The sequence below is a fragment of the Phoenix dactylifera genome, chromosome 5 (genome assembly GCF_051530095.1).
Source record: "Phoenix dactylifera cultivar Ajwa chromosome 5, Ajwa_hap1_PhDact_Kaust_v1.1, whole genome shotgun sequence".
Lineage (NCBI taxonomy): Eukaryota > Viridiplantae > Streptophyta > Magnoliopsida > Arecales > Arecaceae > Phoenix > Phoenix dactylifera.
Genome location: NC_143194.1, coordinates 20994003 through 21011925, shown reverse-complemented (window position 1 = coordinate 21011925; position 17923 = coordinate 20994003). Strand labels below are relative to the sequence as shown.

General features: G+C 37.1%; 1 protein-coding gene and 1 long non-coding RNA gene across 2 annotated transcripts; one reads left to right on the top strand and one right to left on the bottom strand.

Moving 5' to 3' along the window:
• The first annotated feature begins 1782 nt into the window (after nucleotides 1-1782).
• Nucleotides 1783-11698, top strand: LOC103713319 (uncharacterized). The gene is made up of 5 exons (XM_008800202.5): nucleotides 1783-2263; nucleotides 2886-4065; nucleotides 9678-9875; nucleotides 9964-10115; nucleotides 10790-11698. Exons 2-5 carry the CDS (start codon nucleotides 2931-2933, stop codon nucleotides 11252-11254), a joined length of 1950 nt encoding a protein of 649 aa, XP_008798424.3. The 5' UTR covers nucleotides 1783-2263; nucleotides 2886-2930; the 3' UTR covers nucleotides 11255-11698.
• Nucleotides 11699-12751: 1053 nt separating this feature from the next.
• On the bottom strand, nucleotides 12752-17594 carry LOC148703458 (uncharacterized). Its single transcript, XR_015987100.1, has 3 exons — nucleotides 17456-17594; nucleotides 15902-15951; nucleotides 12752-12893 (listed from the first exon to the last, which is right to left on the bottom strand). It is a non-coding gene; the product is annotated as an uncharacterized LOC148703458 (long non-coding RNA).
• Nucleotides 17595-17923: the final 329 nt, after the last annotated feature.

Sequence of the window (17923 nt, the reverse complement as noted above, 5' to 3'; positions counted from 1 at the left end):
TAAATCGTTTATTTTTTAACGATATTAGATGGTATGGATACAAATATAAAAAAGAAAAAAATAAGTATACATACAAAATAAGTATTTTATGAGAGTATACATGCAAATAGTAATTTTACAAGGGTATTCATATAATTTTGTATATTTTGGAGGGTATACATGCAAAAAAAAAATTTAAATTAATTATAATATAGTTGTAAAACTTTGTAAAGTATATATTGGCTATATCCTTTGAAATATTCTTCCTAGTTGAAGGAATAATTTTTTCTCAAAAGAAGATGATTTAAGAAATGATCGTGATCATTTTTCCACTATAGTTGATATTTTTGTGGTAAGTAATAATTTTTCGTTATAATAACTAGTAATGATTTTTGGTGGCTATTATATTAGCCCCATTTAAACATGGTTCGGCAAAATACGGTAATCATCTCATATAGTGAAAGTCTTGTTTTCACATATATATATATATATATATATATATATATATTATTTTGGATATTTGTGTTATTGAAAGGTTGAGAGGAATTATTTACCTGGAACATGTTTTTATCTTTAATTGAAAATATATGTTTGGGTCTTTATGACCTAGGTTAATATAAGTCAACATATATTCTAGATGAATCAAAACATTTCATTTAAAAACAAAATACTTTTAGCTTGCAATAATTTTGCATGTCTCTTACTATACCATGTTAACTTAAAATTGGAGCAAGGGGAAAACTCTAAAAGGATTAAGAGTTTTTGACCTTTTAAGACTAAAAATTTTCAATCTTGTTGGATATTTTATATCCTTTCTATGTTGGTAAGGGTTTTTAACCATTAATAGGTGGTACATAGTAAATCTCATTTTTTGTTTCATGGTGATATTGTTATAGCCCAATCCTTACACGGTGGTTAAAATATCCCGACTTTTCCTCATTCCAATTTTTTCTCAACTTCCTTTTAAGATCAAGATAAATCAATAATATAATTTATCTCAAAATAAATTGAGATGATCAAGACAAAACAGTTAATTCTTTTTTTTTCTTGGATCTCATCAAGACTCTTTTGATTTTTTTTTTTGTTTAAAAAATATGCTCAATTATTTAAACAATACCTCAAATTTATGTCAAGGAGTCTTTATCTTTCTTCAACTCCATCAAACTCAACTCTTTTGAATTCTTGATATATATTTTTTAAAACTATTTCTAAATGTGAATCTATTTTTTAAAAATAAATTCTGAAGCGACTCGAACCGAATCCGACCTGGACATGAACCAGACTTGAATTTTTTAGGTTGGATCCAAATGATCTGTTAGGTCAAAAATTGTAGCGGTGGATCCGACTCGATCTGACTGATCTTCTACTGAGTTGGATATGGGGCCAAAATTAGAATCTGAACAAAAAAAATCGAGTTGGGTCAGATCATGAGTGACCCCGACCCGATCCAACTCATTTGCACCTTAAGTTAACCTAATTTCTCATGCATGGTATACAAATATATTCACTTGATAACGAAACAATTGCAATGTAGACTTGTGTTTGTGTGATGTTGCTGTGGCTGGTTGCATCCAATCCGCTCATTATCACACTAAACATTAGGGCCCAGCCATGTTACAAAAAAAGTTATTAGGAAAAAAAAATTCTTTCACGCCGCATGACATGAATTGGCGCAGTGCACGGGACTTGGGGGTAATACACCGTAGAATTCTTATGGTACAAATCTTCAGCCTTTTGATGTGCCCCAGTTGCCCCCAAACATTTTTCGGGCAAATAATAAAATCCTAAACCGTCGATTCGATTGCTAACGGCTATTCGATTCCAAGGCCACCCACAATACCAACCCACCTCCCCTTTTCCCCCTCTCTCGCTCGAGCGCTATTCGAAGCTCTCTCGCCCGATATCGCAGCGACCGAGAGTGAAACCCTAGAAACAGGGAGGCGGTCCTCTCTCCTGTCCTCGACCCTCTTATATAAAAGATTTCATCGAACCCCCTTTGTCTTCCTCTTCGCCTGTTCTTCTTCTCCGTTTTATCTTTTTTCTTTGCTTTTTTTGGTGGATTTTGTTGGTATTTTATTTTTTTCCAGCGGAGAATGGATGAATTCCAAAGATTTGGCTCGAATCGGGTCTAAGGATCGAATCTTCCGACCTTTTTATAGAACTAGGTTTTTCATTGGTTTCCATCTAATGCCTGTTTTCTGTTCTGGAATTAGGGTTTTTCGTCCGGCTCTCTCTCAGAGCTCCTAATCTGCCGCCCGCGTCCGTCCGGAAAGCCACCAGTTTGGTGAGTTCTCTTGACCTGCACTCTTCCCGATAGATGGAATCTATAGCCTGTGTCAGGGTTTTGGCTTCTCGGCTGCGTTGTTTTTATTTCGAGAATTAGGTTTTGTATCGGACCTTGTATGGCTTTTGTTTTGGATTTTTGTTGGGAATTGGAATACTCTTGTTGCCTCTGATAGCCTGGATCCTTCTTTCATATTGCTTCGATTCACAAAGGGATTTTGCGCTCTTGAGCTGCGTGCATGATCCGTTTTTCATTTCAAGCACTCATTGTATTTGAACTCGGCTGGTCTCGTAGTTCTTTTATTTAAGGTTTCTCGTTTTATGCTTTCAAGTTTTTGGAATGATGCTTTATTAAATTAATAGATACTTCCATGAGGGAATATTTTTCTCCCCTCCTCTAGATGTTCTGTCATTTTTTTAAAATTCAAAGCTGCTTTATTTAGTTTTAGAACTTCTGTTCAATATAAAAAAATTGCAAATGATGATTATTAGGCGGTTTATAAACTATTTTTTTTGTTGGTATCTGAAACCTTATTGAGCTATTGATACTAATCTCTGCATTTTCATGTTTGGTATAATTCACCTACAATGAAATGTGAAACATTTTTTATTTTGATTCCTAGGATTGTGAACATAAACCTTAGTTCGGTGTTAGCCACCTACAGAGGATGTCGTCTCCATATTCTGTACTGAACAACAAACCCATTGATCAATGGAGGGTTACTGAATTAAAGGAAGAGCTTCGTAAAAGGAAGTTGCCTATTAAGGGTCTCAAGGAGGACCTGGTGAAGCGGTTAGATGAAGCAGTTCGGAATGAGAAAGAATCAACTAAAGAAGAAGTGGATAATGGCTTTGATCTTGCTCCAGATCCTCAGGACAATGGTGATCAAGTGGAAGAAGATCCACAAGCAGAAGTTCATATTGAAGCCGTCACGGATAAAGTTGAGAAAACTGACAATGATGCCACTATAGTTGATGGCAGCCCTCTAGATATCAATCAAGTTGTCAACATTCAAGATGGGGATCCAATGCCTCTTTTGAGATCAGATGCAGCAGCTGTGGAACCATCAGTTAATGCAGCTTCCATGGAAGACAGTGCTGCAGCTTCTGTGGGAGACAGCATCACAGAAAGCCAACATGTGACCCTTCATAATGATTCAAGCAGCCAAGATTTACGATATGATGAAAGGCACGAGGAATCAAAGCCCTCCATTGAGGATGTCATGCGCAGCCCGTCGGAACCAAAAAATCAGGTATCTGAGGTCAGCCCAGATTTAGGGTTCCAAGTAAGGTGTGAGTCAATTTCTACTGATTCTGTGTCAATTATTGAAAAAAATAAATTAAAGGATAATTTGAATGATGATAATTTTCACTTAGAAGTTGTTAAGCCAGAGATGATGCAAATATCATCCAGCAATGATCCTCCCATTTGTGGCGATTTGCACCCACTGGATGATGACAAAGAACTAGTTAAGAACCAGGTCTCTTTGGAAGAAGCAGACGCCAAAAATGCTACAAATCTGGACCTTAGCAAGAATGAAGATAGTGCGGATGGGGGTTCTCCAGAAAAATTAAATTTAGACAGGAGTTCAGGTGATGAGTCGATGGAGGAGGATGTCTTGGAAAGTAAGCATATCGAGTCCAATATTAAGTCTGATGAACCGGGGGAAAAAACTGAGGCCAGTGAAATGCATACTGTAGAAAAGGGGACCTCTGTGGGTGTGTCCTCTCTTGAAAAGAAGGATACTGTGGATGAAGAGAAGGTGGGACCTACTGCTCCTACTGAGAAGAGAAAACTTGAAGGTACTCCTACTAAGTTTACCTATATTCATGTTATTCTCATCAGTCATAACCTCTTATTTTTCATTGTTTTTTTTTTTCATTTGTCTTTTGTAGGCTGATTTGCCCCCTTTTTTGTTCATGTGGTATTATGACCTGTTCTTTGGTATTGGGGTACCTAATTGCTTATATACACCATACATTAGTAACTATTCTCATGCAATTTTTGCATCAAAGAAACTTCCATGTTTTGTTACTGGCTTGCTAAATGCTATGCGTAAGTGATTTAGAAAAGTAAATAATACATCACTTCCCTGAAATAAAGCGAGCCTCCTCAGCTCCATTCAAAACATCAATTTTGCAATGCTGAGCATGTTCTGTGATATCTGTCTGTGCAGATAAATATTGTTAGCTGGCTAGAAGCAATATATGGACCAACTATTCTTGAATTTAAATCCTTGAATCTCTCCTTTATTAGCTACCTCCCTTTCTCACCTGCCTAGTTATAGGAAATGCTCTCATCATCTCTCACCATATTTTATATGCCCTTGCATTTGAATTTCTATTTATGCCTTTGTTATGTCGGTTAATTGATTATTTCTTTTTCTATGATATATGTCTATTGTCAACATACATTTTCTGGTTGGGTGGAAAGGAGCTTTCGGTATGGCATTAATGCTTTTACATGAGTTTAGGAAATGGAAATAATCTTTTTGTATTAATATCAATATAACAGTACTGTTAGTAAACCATTTTGTGAAATCACATAATATTCCTAAGCTGTTGGTAGAGTAAGCTATCAAAAACCATGGCTTATTATTTTGCTGAAAATTATCAGAATTTAATGGTCCAAATCAGATAGGGAATAAAAGTCTTTCTAGGACCACCTTTTCTTCTGAATGTTTTTTTTTTTTTTTTTGGGAGGGGGGCGCTGAAATTGAAGCGTCAAATGAATTAGTGCCCCCAAAATTCTTTTTACCATTCACTAGGGTCGGCGGAACCATCCCAAACCAAACGTTTTCGGCGATTCCAAGCTGTACCGGCGGCCCACTGGTACGGTTCCGGCAATGGAAACGAAAATTGTTGCCGGAGGCAAAGAAGGAGAAGGAAAGAGAGGAAAAGAGGGAGCGAGCGAGGGAGGCTGGCGCCGGGGCAGAAAGGGAAATCCGCAGCCGTTTCTCTGTTTCGCTCGAAACAGAATTCGATCGCCTTTTTAATTTCGCGATTTTTAAGTCAAATCGGCAAATTGCTTGCCTTCACTTAAAAATCGCAATTTTTTTAATTTCTTTGCTTCTCAGGATATATCTTCATTTCTGTTGTTCTCGATTTTCTATTGCTACTGTCATAGATATGCTTCCCTATGGTGCCATATATAATATTTGACATTGAAAATTTTTGAAGATTCAGAACTTGGACTTAGTGATTGCAAAAACCATTCACGTATCTTGTTCGTGGTTGTAATGATCAATGTGAACTTTGGGACTGCTAAACTAAGTTTGAAGCATTATTCCCTTTCCAACTCCCATAAAGAAAGATCTTGTACATGACTTAGGACTGAATTTCGTATCTGGTTCGTGGTTGTAATGATCAATGTGAACTTTGGGACTGCTAAACTAAGTTTGAAGCATTATTCCCTTTCCAACTCCCATAAAGAAAGATCTTGTACATGACTTAGGACTGAATTTTGATGCATGAATCTCCGAAAGCATTAATTTTTTAGACTCACTTTAAGAGACTGCTGTGTGAACCACTTCAAGCATAAGAACTCTTGTCCAAGTTGTTGCTATTGAAGAATTAGAGATTCCCTCTACTGCATATATTTGTGAAGGGTTCTATATAGATGAACCTTTAGGGATTGGTGGCCTTGCAGGTATTTGGGTGTTTGACAAATCAACTAGCACCTCATGTTGTTGTTATCAGAACTGCACTGGCCTAGTGGGACCAGAAAACTGATGAACCAAGCCCCAATTTCTCCATCTTGTCAGAAAATGTTCCAAGTCGATATTAAACCGCTTGAACTGATGGTTTTACACATTAATCAATGACCTAGCTAGTTTCTTAAGAGTTACCCAGTTTTTAAATTGGTGCTGAAGGATTAATCTGCCCTTTTCCGGGAGTTGTAACATGTAAGTCTGCTATGCTAATTATGGTGTTCATCTCTTTTTAATATGGCACTGACCACCATACTGTAAGAGTATTCATCTGTCAGTTGATAGGCATCTTTTGAAATTGTTCTTTTAATGTGGTTATCCATGTTAGGAACTGACAAATCTCTCTAAGTCCTCGATTACCATATATGGGGATATTAGGTTTATGGTTAAGAAAATATACATAGTTTTAATTATATCAGAACAGAAGTCGACTGGACCTGGAATGGACTTTGTAAAAAAGGGTAGGCTCCAGGAGGTCACCACTTCTTGAACCGTGTTCTGGTGGCATTCTTGAATTCCTCTGTTGTTGAGTGTTTATGCATTGGTGTACTGTTTCCTCAAATATAGAAAGAGCGCAAGATGAACTTGTACAATTGAGATGACCTTTTTGTTGGCTGCCAATATTAGAATTATAGTGTCAATTGCTAATTCCGGTGTTGGTTATCCTTTTTTTCCATTAAGTTGTACATGTGGAGTGCTCTAATCACTGATTTACTTAACATCATCACTAATGCATTATGAATTTGTTTTATTAAAATTATGACAGAAACAATTGTTTGATTATTCTAATGTAGCCAAGATTTCACTGATTATTCTAAATGCTGTTTCTTTCTCTAAAGATTGTGAATATTGTTGTTAGGATTGTTGTAACTGTCAGTCATGTTAGGAGTTTTGCCATTGAGCTGACATATATGACAAGAGGTTCTATGTTAAGAACACTACCAAAGCCTCAAACGTCAGTGCTCTCTCTCTCTCTCTCTCTCTCGCGCACACGCATTATCGTTCTTTTTTGAGGGAGGGATGGAGACCCTCCCACACTATAATGACCCAGGTTGATGTGCTACCCGAGACTCAAATCTAGAACCTATGGTTCCTAGGCAAGGGGGGTGCGACCATTGAGACAAGCCCCAATTCATGTCAATGATCCATCATTGATATCTGAATTTTCCATCATTGATATCTGAATTTTGAAAACTTAAGCCAAAGTTTTAACATAGTAAATATTCCAACTCTAAATATATATGATGCAACTGCCATTTACTCTTCTATTATTATTTAAATAAGTTCGTGTTCTTTTACCCTCAGGACTGAAATTTCTTTCAAACCCCTCTGATTAAATCATAACCTAAAGAAGCTTTGTCCTCTCTTGTTAGACACCTATCTGCTTAACCTTAGATCCCATAGAGATGGAAACTACCTATAATAAATTTGTTCATATGGCATTTTGACTGGAAATAACCTTCTGCAACCCATTTGTTCGCATAAAGCTTACCTCCCACTTGGCTTTATCTTGAAACTGCAGTCTTAGAGTTGTCTGAAGACAGCATTAATTCCCAATGATTCCTTGGGAAAATCTAGCCCTTTAAATCAGGGTAGTTTTTTAATGCCAACATGGATTCCATCTTCCATGGAAGCTAGCTACAGATTCTTATCGGCTCCATGGTTAGCGTTGCGCACAATAGCTGTATCTTTGTTCATATGCTTTATTATTTGTTACTCAGCAGCACCACTGTTGGTATGTCATGCCATATTCTTGCTCAACAGAAATGCTGATGGGTTAAGTAGTGGTGGAGGAGGACCTTGGTGATAGTACTGCATTAACTTCTTTATGTGGCTAAACTTGGGGAGTTTGCGGCTAACAAAATCAGTGTCCAGTTTTGGCTTATAGGAGGCTTCGCCCCACCAATGTGATATAGCTAACAGTTAATGCTCTAAATATAGGGTGGGTTAAAATGGCTTTTATAAATTTTTTGTCAGAACAGCTTGTTCTCAATTGCTTTGTACTTTTTCTGAGGGTGAGTAAAGATACTTTTCATGCTAGTCTTATATGGATTGACCTCAATTAACTAATAAATTGACTTAACCGTACATTATATCATACTAGGTGCGTCTTTAGTGTTGCTTGTGCTTTTTTAAAATCAAAAGCTAGATTTTTTAAAGCTTATTTTAGAAGCATTTTTTAACATTTTTGTTCTTTTGGAAGCACTTCTCAGATGTTATTACCAAACACTTTTTTTTTTTTTTGGGGGGGGGGAGGCACTTTTTTGCTTTAAAATTTGTGAAAGGGCTTTTCTAAAGCAACACCAAACACGCCCTAAAATTCTCTATGATTTGTTCAGTGCTTCCTGATTTTTGTCTGTTCTTCCATTCTTGTGAATCTTGTTGTCAATAAATCGATTTTTTTTCCTTATGTGGTTGACTGTTTGAAAGAAGATTCACATGTGCTTGTATTTCTTTGTACATATAGATGATAATTAGATAGTATTGTTTCTGTGGAGGCAGATGCCTTCTGCAGGACTAAATTGGGGGCTAAATGCCTAGTTGCATGAGTAGCAATATTATGTGATAAGAGGTTATTAAGAGATACAGTGATTTAGATAATGTGGATGATTTCTTGGAAGTAATCATAATTTTTGTTTGACATGGCACTAAGCCTTGGATCTGTGCAAATATATAGGATGATCCTCTGTATATAAGATAGATTTTTTTTTTTTTGTGTGTATATGCTTATTGTTAACTATAATTGTCAGATATTGCCCTTTAAGTTGAGGTGATGGAATTAACACCCACCTGGCTCCTAACATCACTTTTTGCCATACTGTTGGTATTCGTTCTTCTTGATTTATTTACTTGATCTGTAAATTTTCAAAAGAGAGTGTTATTATAGAATTAAGAGCAAATGAAACCTCACCTCTCCACTGATTTAGCTACCTCCAGCATATTATCAGGGACATAGTAGCTGCATTATCACCTATTATTTTATATGCAGTCTAATGAAGAGAATTGTAGCCAGAGAAGTTAAGAGTAACATGTATGGTAAGTACAGATCAGATGACTTACATCTTATCTGGATAAACTGAACTGTTATTGCTGGCCAGCCTTGAGCTTGTGGAGCACTAAGGTGATAACTTGGTTTTTTTGCCAATATATGTCGTGATAGTTGTCATTCTTTCCAGGGGTAGTAATTTTGCTTTCCATCTGTTATTTTAATTTCAGTCTTGATGGTGAGTTTCACTCTCTACTTATAGTACTGCAGTTTGCAACTACACCATATCATGTCCTTTAATCCCTTTTCTTGATAAACTCACATATGTTGGCTGCACAAATGTGATCCCTGAAAGATAATAGGAAATCTTTTATCTGCATTCTAAAAAGCACTTAAAAAAAAGGGTGTTGTAGTGCATGAGACTCCTGCCCCTGTAGGGTCTGGGGAGGGTCAGATGTACTCAATTTTACCCTCACGTGCAGAGAGGCTGTTTTCATATTTCGGACTCGTGGTATCTAGGTCACGATAGAACAACTTTACCATTGCGCCAAGGCCTACCCTTCTTTAAAGCATTTTCATTCATGCAAATATTTTTTTAACAAATAGTTGTATGGTGAGATTTTAGGTAGTATGTTGTACTGAGTGCTATACTTTCAAGTGCTATTGGATCAAGCAAACTTTGGAAATTCTCAGTCTTCTTTATTAATCTTTCTGGACAGACAATGAAGCCGTTAGGATCAATGAGGCAATAAAGCGGCAACGGCGGTGGAATTCAGAGAGCATTAAATTTCCGGAACAGCAATCATCCAACATCAGTACTTCAAGTATACTTAAGGATGCTTTGCCAACTGCTACTAAACGTACATTCACTAGGTCTGACTCAACACTTAGTGGAGATTCTCCAAAGGAGCGAGTTGGTGAGAAATCAAGAATGCTAGGTTTGATTTTTGGGTTTCAGATGATTATATTTAACAAAAAGGATTAATTCTTATGATTATGTTGCAGTGCCACCATCACACAAGCTGCCAACAACTTCCCTGAGAATAGATCATTTTTTGCGTCCCTTCACTCTGAAAGCTGTGCAAGAGCTGCTTGCGAAAACTGGAACTGTCTGCAGTTTCTGGATGGACCAAATCAAGACCCACTGCTATGTGACTGTATGTTTTCTTGTCACTTCTTTTTACCTTTCTTTCCTGAGTTACCTAATTTGTAGCTTTTTTTGGCCCCCGCCCGGCGCGGGGGGGGGGGGGGGGGGGGGGGGGGGATGCTATTTGTGTGTATTGGAGTTTGCTTTTTGACCATTTGGTTGCACATATTTGATATTTGCAAATCTGAAAATATGGTGAATGTATATTCTTTCTGAAAATCCTTGCTTGGAACTCTAGAATCTCTACGATGGCAAGAAAATCTGTAAACAAGCAAGCAATAAATCCAGAATATTCTATATTTTGCTTTAATGATTACATTTAAAAGATGCATCTTAGAATGGCTTTTTTTATTCAGTCTCAAGAAAAAAGGTTTGAAAAAAGAAAAAGTTTATCTCAGGTCTGAACTGAGATAAAGCAGCAGATACTTGTAAAGCACATCTGCAGATGGTAACCTTTTCCCCCTTGTTTTTTCTTTTTCATGAACAACTACTGATTTTTAAAGCTTAACAAAACTTGATTTTCAGCACAGTACTGTGTTGATAAACTGGTTGTAGAATCAATATAATTATTTGAACTGATGGCATTAACATTTTCTTTGTGGTTCATGGATTGGATTATGCAATTCTTCAATGTTATGAGTTTTTAATTCTCAAATAACAAATTAAATATGTTACTGTTTGCAGTATTCATCTGTTGAGGAGGCTGTAGCAACTCGAAATGCTGTCTACAATCTCCAGTGGCCACCTAATGGTGGGAAACTTCTAGCGGCTGAGTTTGTTGACCCTCAGGAAGTAAAGCAGCATGTTGAGGCCCCACCACAATCATCTGCACCCATCAGTTCCAGCCCTGTGACACCAAAGGCATCTCCCTTCGAGCAACCCCAGGCATCCCAACCATCCCGTCAACATACCCTTAGGCAGCAGCTACCTCCTCCACCAACCCTTCCCCCTCCACCACCTACATCCGATCCACCTGTTGGAGAACGTCTTCCGGCACCACCTCCTCTGAAGAAACCGGAACAAGCTGTTGTGACCCTCGATGATTTCTTCAAGAAAACAAAAGCCTCTCCGAGGATCTACTTTCTACCCTTGTCTGAAGAGCAGGTGATGGCTAAACTTGCAGCACAGGGGAAAAGCATCAGAGGCTAGTGATTCCTTTTGTGTGTTTGATTCCTATAATGGTATGGATGTGAAGGATGTTCTTGCCTCTCATCTCTTGTCATGGTGGCTTTGTATTATAAGCAGCAGCAGCAGATTGATTTGGGTTACTTTTGCAGAGAAGATTAGGCATCTTGGTGAGCTTGGTTTTTATGTTCATTAGTTCAGGTGATTCCTAGGGCTATTTTGTCCGGACTAATCAATTTCTCTTGTTGGCCGGAGGACAATCTTATCAACAGGAGAAATTTTCTTCTATATTTAGCAAAATATAGGTTTTAGCTTGTCTGAACAATATGTGGTGCAAAATGGTTTGCCTGGCTCATTAGCTTAGCGTGAACCACTTATTGCTCGCTCTTCTTACCAAAAACTGTGCTGTGCGGCCTGCAGGTATCCTTATTTGTTACAACCTTAATTCATTCTTTTCGTTGCAGGGAAGTAGTTCATTCTTTTCTGTTGCTGTATCTTAAGAACATGCGACTGTGAATTGCTTGTTTACTAACATCGTGCTGCATGCCTGCACCAGGGAGCATAAAGATGGGCAATTTTTTTTTAAGAAATTTTTTCAGTAGTGGGTGGTTCACAGGGGTGATATCCGGGCCGGGTTTTTAAACCTAGATCCGTGACCATTGAGGTTTTAGGCTTAAAATTTTGTTCTGTACCAGTTAATCATGAGCAATAATTAAGCACTTGATAATTAAATATATAAAACAATAGATTAAAAACTTAGAAAAATACTATATTAAAGAGTTTAAATATTCAAACAAATATGTTCTAATATCATTATTTTTACTTTAATAAAATTAGTATAAATATTTGAATATATCTATGTATATATTTATGTTTGTACGTCTGTGCGCGATAACCTGGATGCTTCATGCAGGTTTGGGTCTGGTTCAGGGTTGGGTACTGGGTCTACGGGTTGGCGTGACAGCTCTTGTTCATGGTACTAAAGTTATTGAATTAACAGCTAAACCATGGATTTCTTATAGTTTGCAAGACTCCTGTTCTGAATTTGTGCCTAAGTTTGCTAAGCTTATAGGTGGGAGACTGACTGCTAGATTCTATTTATTTGGCTTTTTGAGGCAAGTGAGCCCTATTTGGGCCATATTAGATAGCTCAACCTGTCCGATGGTCAGGCGTTGGGTTACCGTTTGCCTAGGGGTGACCTAGTTGGTTTGGAGATAAATCCAAAGTTGAACAGATTTAAATTGGTTTTCTGAAATTAAAATTGAACTGGCCATCTACAAAATTTGCTTGAAATTGATTCGAAAAATTTGGTTTGGTTTAGTTTATCGAGTTGATATTCAATGAACCATGTCTAAATATAAAAAATTATAATTTATATGGAATGGACAAACAAACAGTCAAATCCTAGAAAATATAACATAACAATCCCGGCCTAGGTACGATACTTGTGGAAGGTGCAGAACACACAGATTTTTGAACATAATATTGTACCTCCAAATCATGTGATTTGCTCTGCAATTAGCTTTGCTTGTGAATATCTTACTACTATTGAGTACACTTCTCAAAAAGGATCCTTTTGCGCTCTATTACAGTGTCCTCTGTTGCTTGGACTCTCGCTCAAAGCCAGTGGTAGAGGTGGTGCTGGGTATATCATCAAAAGCACCTGAACAAAATATTATAAGAAATGCTTCTACCTGGCATGAAACCACCTCGTTCTTCACTATTAAGCATTCCCAACACTAAAACCTAACAACCAATATTTTTGAGATGGTTTTGTAAATAGTATTGGAGAGACTGATGGGACGGAAATGGCTATCTTTAGCAATTCAATGGTAGAACTCATTGGGGATATAAATTAGAAATACTTTGTTTAATTATCTAAATGCATTTCACCAAATTCTTTATGAAAAAAGAAACAGCACACTGATTTGTCCGAGTTTTAAAATAAACCCTTCTTAAGTTTTTTTTTTCCCTTTGTAAGTTACCATTGCTAAATTTCTAATTAACAGTGGTTGTAGTTAGAGAGAGTTGAGATTATTGTTAATCATGGTTGCCTTGTTAATGGGTATCTTAACAAAACAAATTTAGTTTATAAAAAAAGAAGTGACTTAGCTGAATTGAGAGCATATTTATTGAACATACTATAAGTGATCACAACCATCAATCAAACAATCCTCTATGTTAAATTATTTACCGCACATAAATGCCAAACTCATGGCTCAAGATATCTCAAAGGCACTCTTCTTTCACCTGGCACAGCCCTCCAATAAATGATGCAGAAAAGTACAAAAACAAAATAGATTAACTAATATGAACAACATGTTTATCCAATAAGAAAACATCTTGTCATTATCTATAAGTATCTTCATATTCTTGTTTATTTTTATTTGAATTTTTTGAAGGTTTGAGTTCCTTAGGACTTTTCTTAATCTTGACGTTCCTTTAACCTTAATTACATGGAAATCCTTATCGAACCATTTAAATAGTGGTTTAAGCTGAATTTTATAGGTTAACATTTCTTATTCTTGACATTCCCTTAATTTTAATTACATGGCGAACTTTATGGAACTATTTAAATAGTGGTATATAGTAAACCTAAATTTTATAGGATGATATTGCTCAATCTTGACGCCCCTACTCCTTTAACTTTAATTACATGGCAACCTTTATGAAACTATTTAAATAGAAATTTCTATAAGACTTATATCTTAGAAAATTTCTATGCTCATTTTTATTCTTTGGTTGCTAAAGTAAATAGTTATATTATTTTTAACATTATCATTAAAAAAAAGAATAAAAACAAATCAATATATCAGTGGTGCTTTTAGTCACAATTTAAAAGAGAAAAAACAACCATAGCCACTAAAATTACATAATTATATTTATTTTTAGCATTATAATTAAAAAAGAAAAAAAAAGTACCAATTTTTAGAATTATCATTAAGAAAAGAAAAAAACCATCAAACTAGCAATGCTTTTTGCCATTCAAAATAAATATGACTGTTGGGTTTCAAAATTATTAATGTAGAATTCAACCACTAAACTATAGCCATATCATTCAAATATTTTTACATTTATACAAGTAGCAGCATGTGTTTCTAACAATAATATTGATATTCATCAAGCAATACAAATCCATGTTAGTTAATACTATTACATTAAATTAATTCTCCTACTTTCCTCTAATATCTCATAGAATTGTTGATGGATGAAATCAAATCAAACATGTAAGGAAAAAAAGTCTTAAGCAATATTGTGATGCACTTTATTTTTTATGGATGCAGGGAAAGGAAATAAAATGCAGGGAAAGGAAATAAAATAAAATTTGCGTGCTCAATAGGCTGAAAAGCATGAAAGACGTGAAAACAAGTCATGTGAAAAAGGCGAATAGCATATGTTTCTAACGATAATATTGATATTCATCAAGCAATACAGATCCATTTTAGTTAATACAATTACATTAAATTAATTCTTCTGGTTTCCTCTAATATCTCATAGAATTGTTGATGGACGAAATCAAATCAAACATGTAAGGAAAAAAAGTCTTAAGCAATATTGTGATGCACTTTATTTTTTATGGATGCTGGGAAGAAAATAAAATAAAATTTGCATGCTCGATAGGCTGAAAAGCATGAAAGACATGAAAACGAGTCATGTGAAAAGGGTGAATAGCATATGTTTCTAACAATAATATTGATATTTATCAAGCAATACAAATCCATGTTAGTTAATCCTATTACATTAAATTAATTCTCCTAGTTTTCTCTAATATCTCATGAAATTGTTGATGGACGAAATCAAATCAAACATGTAAGGAAAAAAAGTTTTAAGCAATATTGTGATGCACTTTATTTTTTATGGATATAGGGAAGAAAATAAAATAAAATTTGCATGCTTGATAGGCTGAAAAGCATGAAAGACATGAAAACGAGTCATATGAAAAGGGTGAATAGCATATGTTTCTAACGATAATATTGAAATTCATCAAACAATACAAATCCATTTTAGTTAATACAATTACATAAAATTATTTCTCCTGGTTCCCTATCATATAGATCCATTTTAGTTGATACAACTACATTAAATTATTTCTCCTGGTTTCCTCTAATATCTCAGAATTATTGATGGATGAAAGCAAACCAAACATGTAACAAAAAAAGTCTTAAGCAATCATGATGCACTTTGTTTTTTATAGATGCAGGGAAGAAAACAGGGCCTGTTAATCTTAGTCGACTAATTCTGTTATTCGTTACCAACTTTAACCCGTTGGCAGAGGGCCTGTTATTCTTTGGATGCTAGCTCCAGGGTGTCGACTGGCCTCTATTTCTAGAGGTGGTCATAGCTATCTGAGAGTTCATAAATCATATTCTTTTTCTTTCATAAATCATAATCATCATAAATAGGTTTGAAAATGATAAATGGCATTATATAATTTAAAATGCATAAACATGCCTCAAATATCATTTTTCATACAGTTTAACATAATCATAATTTCATAACTCATACATCATCAAATATTCATGAAGGATGCTCTTTAATCAAATTCATGTATCACATGCAATCATATACTTGATCCTAATTTTGAGGAAAATATATCATTAGCAATACATTTTCATAATGATGAATAAACAGTAATTTAAAAACTTTAAGATCAGTGCCAAGGTTACTTACTGCAATATGCTTTCCAATTTCTTACGTCCGGGTGACAAATCCTTGATCACCTAAATAAATCACATAGGGGTCGCATTATTCTCTATTTATTTTATAATTTTCTAATTTATCATAACATGAATTTACTTGCTTGGATCTCAAGTCCAATTTATTTAATTTAGAGCCCTTGGCCTCGATTTAGAACCAGATTGGGTTCACGTAGGTCAATTGGGTCTTTAATTAAAGAATTGGGCTCGGTTCCTGATTGGGTCTAGCCCTATCGGGTCAATTTGGTCTTCTGATTATGTTATTGGGCTCAATTTCAAGTCCAATTAAGTTTAATTTTGGTCCAGGGTCAATGAGGCTCATCTAGACTTGAGTCAGGGTCAGCCCAAAGTCAATTCGGTCTCAATTTAGTTAAACTGGTTTTGAATTGGGCTTGATTCATATTCAATTTGGGTCTGCTGAGACTAACTCAGCTTAATTAGGTTCATATCCAACTCAATTGGGTTTAATTTGGTTCGGATTTAACCCAATTTATAGTTTGGGTTCGTCCGGACTTAGCCTAATCTGACTGGGCTCGGTTTTAATCAAATTTGGCTAAACCCTTTTTTTTTTATTTTATTTGGGCCTAACAGGTTCGGATCCGTACCCGGATCAGACCCGTTAGGTCGGACCCGTTAAGGGTCTCTCACTTTTTTTTTTTTTTTTTTTCTTTCCTTTCCTTTCCTTTTCTTTTTCTTTTCTTTTTCTTCTTTTCTTCTTTTTCTTTTCTTCCTTCTTCCTTCTTCCTTCTTCCTTCCCGAACCTTCTTCTCCCATTTTTTTTTTTCTTTCTTTTTCTTCTCCTCCTCTTCTCTTCTCCCGATTTCTCCTTCCCCCTTTTCTTCCCATTTCTTCTCCCATGGAGGGAGGAGGGCGAGCTCGGGAGGAACGGGCAGCGGCCGATGGCGCCCGGCGGCCGGCCCGCGGCGCCCACGGCCACACCCGCGGCCGTGCCCGTGGTCGGGCTCGGGGGCGCATCGGCGGCCCGCGGCCGCGACTGCCTCCCGCTGCCGGCGACCCGCGTCCCACGGCCGACGACCCGCGGCCCACGGCCGAGGCCGGTGTCCGCGGTTGCGGCTGCGGATCACCCACTGGTAAGTCTTTTTTTTTTTTCTTTTTTTTTTTTATCTTCTCCTCCCCCTTCCTTCTCCCGTGAAGGGGAATAGGCTCGGGAGAGGGTCGGCTTGGGGCCGACGGCACCAGCTGCGCCTATGGCAGCCTCGGTAGCCGCGGTCTGCCTCCCCCTCTTCATCTCTCTTATTCTTTTTTTTTTTTTTTTCTTCCTCCCCTTCTTTCTCCCGTGGAGTGGAGATCGGACTCGGGGAGGGCCTGAGCCACAGCCGGTGGCGCTCCCCGGCCGGTCAGCGACACCGGCCGCGCCTGCAGCCGCAACTGGTGCTCGCGGCCGACGGCCTGCGGCCGCCGTGGCCTGTGACCGATGCTGCTCGGCCACCCCGACCGACGCCTGTCTTTTTTTTTTTTTTATCTCTAAGCTGGATCTTAAAAAAAAATAAATGAAGAAGGGCTTTACCTACTTTGAAGGGGATCGTTCGTCTCCTACTCCGACGATGCAGCCCTCTGCTCCGACGGCGTGGGTCTAACACCGGATCCTGCCAACCGTGAAGGTTTGTGAGAGAGAGACAGTGGAGAAGAGGGAAGAGGATGATGAAATTCCCCACCGATCGAGGCTTCTTGAAGCCTCCGATTGCTGGGAAAGGCGGGCGGTTGTAACCGCCCACCATCGTAACGCCTGCACGACGGTGTAATGCCCCCCCCCCTCCGTTTCTCTTGGGCGTGGGGCGGTTATCACACAGGATTTAAACATATCCACCGCACCAAGATTTGAACGCAGGATTTTTTTTTTTTTTTTTTTTGAAAGAAGGGGAGGTGAAGCCACCCAAATTTATTAAAGGGAGAAAAAAGTACAAGCAGTTAAGAAAGAAAAGAAAAAGAACAAGAAGACATCAACTCACTAGGAGACAATAATTGTAATGATATT